The following is a 2,788-nucleotide window of genomic DNA, read 5'->3' as shown; positions in this document are numbered from 1 at the left end:
TTTTGCTGTCTGTTTGCTGTCTGTTTGCTGTCTGTTTGCTGTATTTTACTGTATTTTGCTGTCTGTTTGCTGTCTGTTTGCTGTATTTTGCTGTATTTTGCTGTCTGTTTGCTGTCTGTTTGCTGTATTTTACTGTATTTTGCTGGCTGTTTGCTTTCTGTTTGCTGTATTTTGCTGTCTGTTTGCTTTCTGTTTGCTGCATTGTGCTGTCTGTTTGCTGTATTTTGTTGTATTTTAATATGTGTGTTGTTGTTTAGTACAGATAGTAAATAAAACTCAGGTTATTAAATATTTGCTTTATTCATTCATTAAAAAATTATTATACAAATAATAAACGTTAGTTAGAGCACAAATGGATGGTGATTTTGAATGATGAGAACACTGAGGTTCTCTTGGCTGTATGGGTGGGTTTTCATCGAGTTCTATCACTGGTTTTAATGAGTACTTTCTTATATATTCTGCTTTCTCTCTCCCTTTTACATATACATGGTCTACTTCTTCAGTAATATTTTTGATGATATCGGAAAACTTATGGATTGGGGTATATCCTTTATACCATGGAAGACAATGATGATTTTGCATTAACCAATTAGCTTCCTTGACCAAGTGTGGTGGTAACTGATTTAAATTAAAAGGTCGTTTAAACAGGAAATGACATATCTTTTTTCCATCATATGCTGCTAATTCTTTAGGAATAAATCGATTGTTCTCTACTTTAAATCCTTGAACATCAAGCACCAGTAACTTCATATTTTCATACGTGAAAATTTAATATACATTGATTTTTTGTTGGTGTAATTTTGTATTTGTTGTTTTAATCTCTTTAATTTTTTTAAATATTCAGACACACGTAGTTCCAGTTCTGTATTCATACTGTTATTTGATGTTGATCAGTTTCTATATTTATGTAGTTAGAGTTGTATGCGCATTAGAGTGGTTTTACAATTTTTGTTAAGGGGTTATAACTAAATACTTTGTCATGCAAAATCAGACAATAAGCAGATGTTTCTTTTTTGATATTAGCATTTGTTTCAAATTCCACTCTCATTACAATAGATCCTGTTTGTAGGAATTCTTTTTGATGAGAACAGTCAATATGTGTAACTGGACAAATACTCTTAAATTTTTCCGGATTAAACATTGGTTCAATAGAAGTTCCATAATAAGAGTGTCTAAAATTAGCATACATTTCATATAAAGCAGAATATTTGTTCTCTTTAAAATTTAAATATAAGTCATGATATGGATATCTTTCGGAATTTAAAAAGATTCGAATATTACTTAGATCAACATTATCAAATTGACTCATATCTTTAGTAACTTGTCCTTTTCTATCTTCTTGGAATGCAATTATGGCATGACGAGGAGCTTCGAGTTTACTAGTGGTTTTTACTGGCCATGTGTGACGAGTGGTCTCCAGGTAATGAGGAATATTCAATAATTTCCCAACTTCGAAATCCAATTAAAAGTTCTTTGTTTGATTCTAATATCTTAGTTAGAGCAAGTTGTTGAGGAATATCGACTGTAATATGAGGGATTTTCCAAAATAGTTTATCAATTGAAACCATTGGCGTTTCAACAGTAGTTGTTGGAGGGGTTGTATCATCTTTAAAGAAAACGGCATCTAAGTCATTACTAGCCCTAATTAAGACCAACTCTTGTTTCATATTTAAAATAATTTTCTTATAATCTTCAAAGAAACCAAGAAGTATTTTTAGGGGTATAGATACATTAAATTTTCCATTGTCATCTACCAAGATTCTATCACCTTCTTTTCTGTCTGGGAACCATCCAGCATTCTGCAGTTTAATGCTCTCATTGGTATTGAAAGAAAGGTATCCTTTTAAAGTTGAAGCTAACCCAACATTCCTTACAGAATCTATAGTAACCCCGTTAAGTTCAAAGCGAATTTCTCTAAATAGAAATGCAATGCCGTTATTAACAAACTTTAATTTTTTTGTGTATTTGCCTTCATTATTTAAAAGAGCTCCCTCAATATATAAAAGACTTTCTGAAGGTAGCGTATAAGCATCAAGTTCTTGAATTGGTATTCGTATTTCATCGTTATAATCGAATTTCGAAGAGATCAATGGCTGATATGTATGTAATTCAGTACTAACTATTGAATTGTCTACATAGAGTTTTTCTGTTACATTAAGTATATCCATTATTGTAAGACTTTAAACCCCAAAGATTGGAGAAATTGACGATTTTCTGGTGTTAGCTTCTCAGAGGATCGTTTAATACTATTCTTACAACTAGATTTAGTCTTTTTATATCGTTTAATAATAACAGCTGGTGGTGTTGGTCTATTATATCTGATAACCATTATTGTCGCTTTTTAAATGTAGTCTAACCGTAATTGTTTCGTTTCGAAAATTAATAAGATCTCCGTTCTGATCGATTATTTTTACGGTAATGTTGTTGACTGTTTTAACGCTGACGGGAAAATATAATATGGGTAGTGGGGATTCCACTATTTTATAGCCTGGAGCTACTGCAGGAAAAAATTGATGAATGATGTGTACAGGTTTACCATTACTAAACGATCCTACACAAATGTTGCAATCAATACAAATAGTGTTAACTTTACTAATATTGACTACATTATCTGACTGATTAATTACATTAGCTTCAATCACTCTTTTCTTGAAACCTAAAAGACTACCTATTGAATCGGTTTTTGTAAAATCAATTTTTTTGGTGCAAAAAATATGAGATTTTAAAGTGTTTGTATTTGACTTAAGTGAAAAACCAATAGATTCCTTTTCAAAATTTTCTCGAATAC

The 2,788-nt window shown here is 31.2% G+C and overlaps 1 protein-coding gene across 1 annotated transcript; it reads right to left on the bottom strand.

Moving 5' to 3' along the window:
- Positions 1–1,379: 1,379 nt before the first annotated feature.
- LOC115886238 lies at positions 1,380–2,232 on the bottom strand. Its single transcript, XM_030905326.1, has one exon. The coding sequence runs from the start codon at positions 2,166–2,168 to the stop codon at positions 1,380–1,382; it is 789 nt and encodes a 262-aa protein (XP_030761186.1). The 5' UTR covers positions 2,169–2,232.
- Between the last annotated feature and the right edge of the window lie 556 nt (positions 2,233–2,788).

Source organism: Sitophilus oryzae, unplaced genomic scaffold (assembly GCF_002938485.1).
Source record: "Sitophilus oryzae breed Bouriz unplaced genomic scaffold, Soryzae_2.0 scaffold_476_pilon_pilon, whole genome shotgun sequence".
NCBI classification, from domain to species: Eukaryota; Metazoa; Arthropoda; class Insecta; order Coleoptera; family Curculionidae; genus Sitophilus; species Sitophilus oryzae.
The sequence above is the reverse complement of the archived record's forward strand: the minus strand, read 5'-3'. Positions and strand labels throughout refer to the sequence as shown.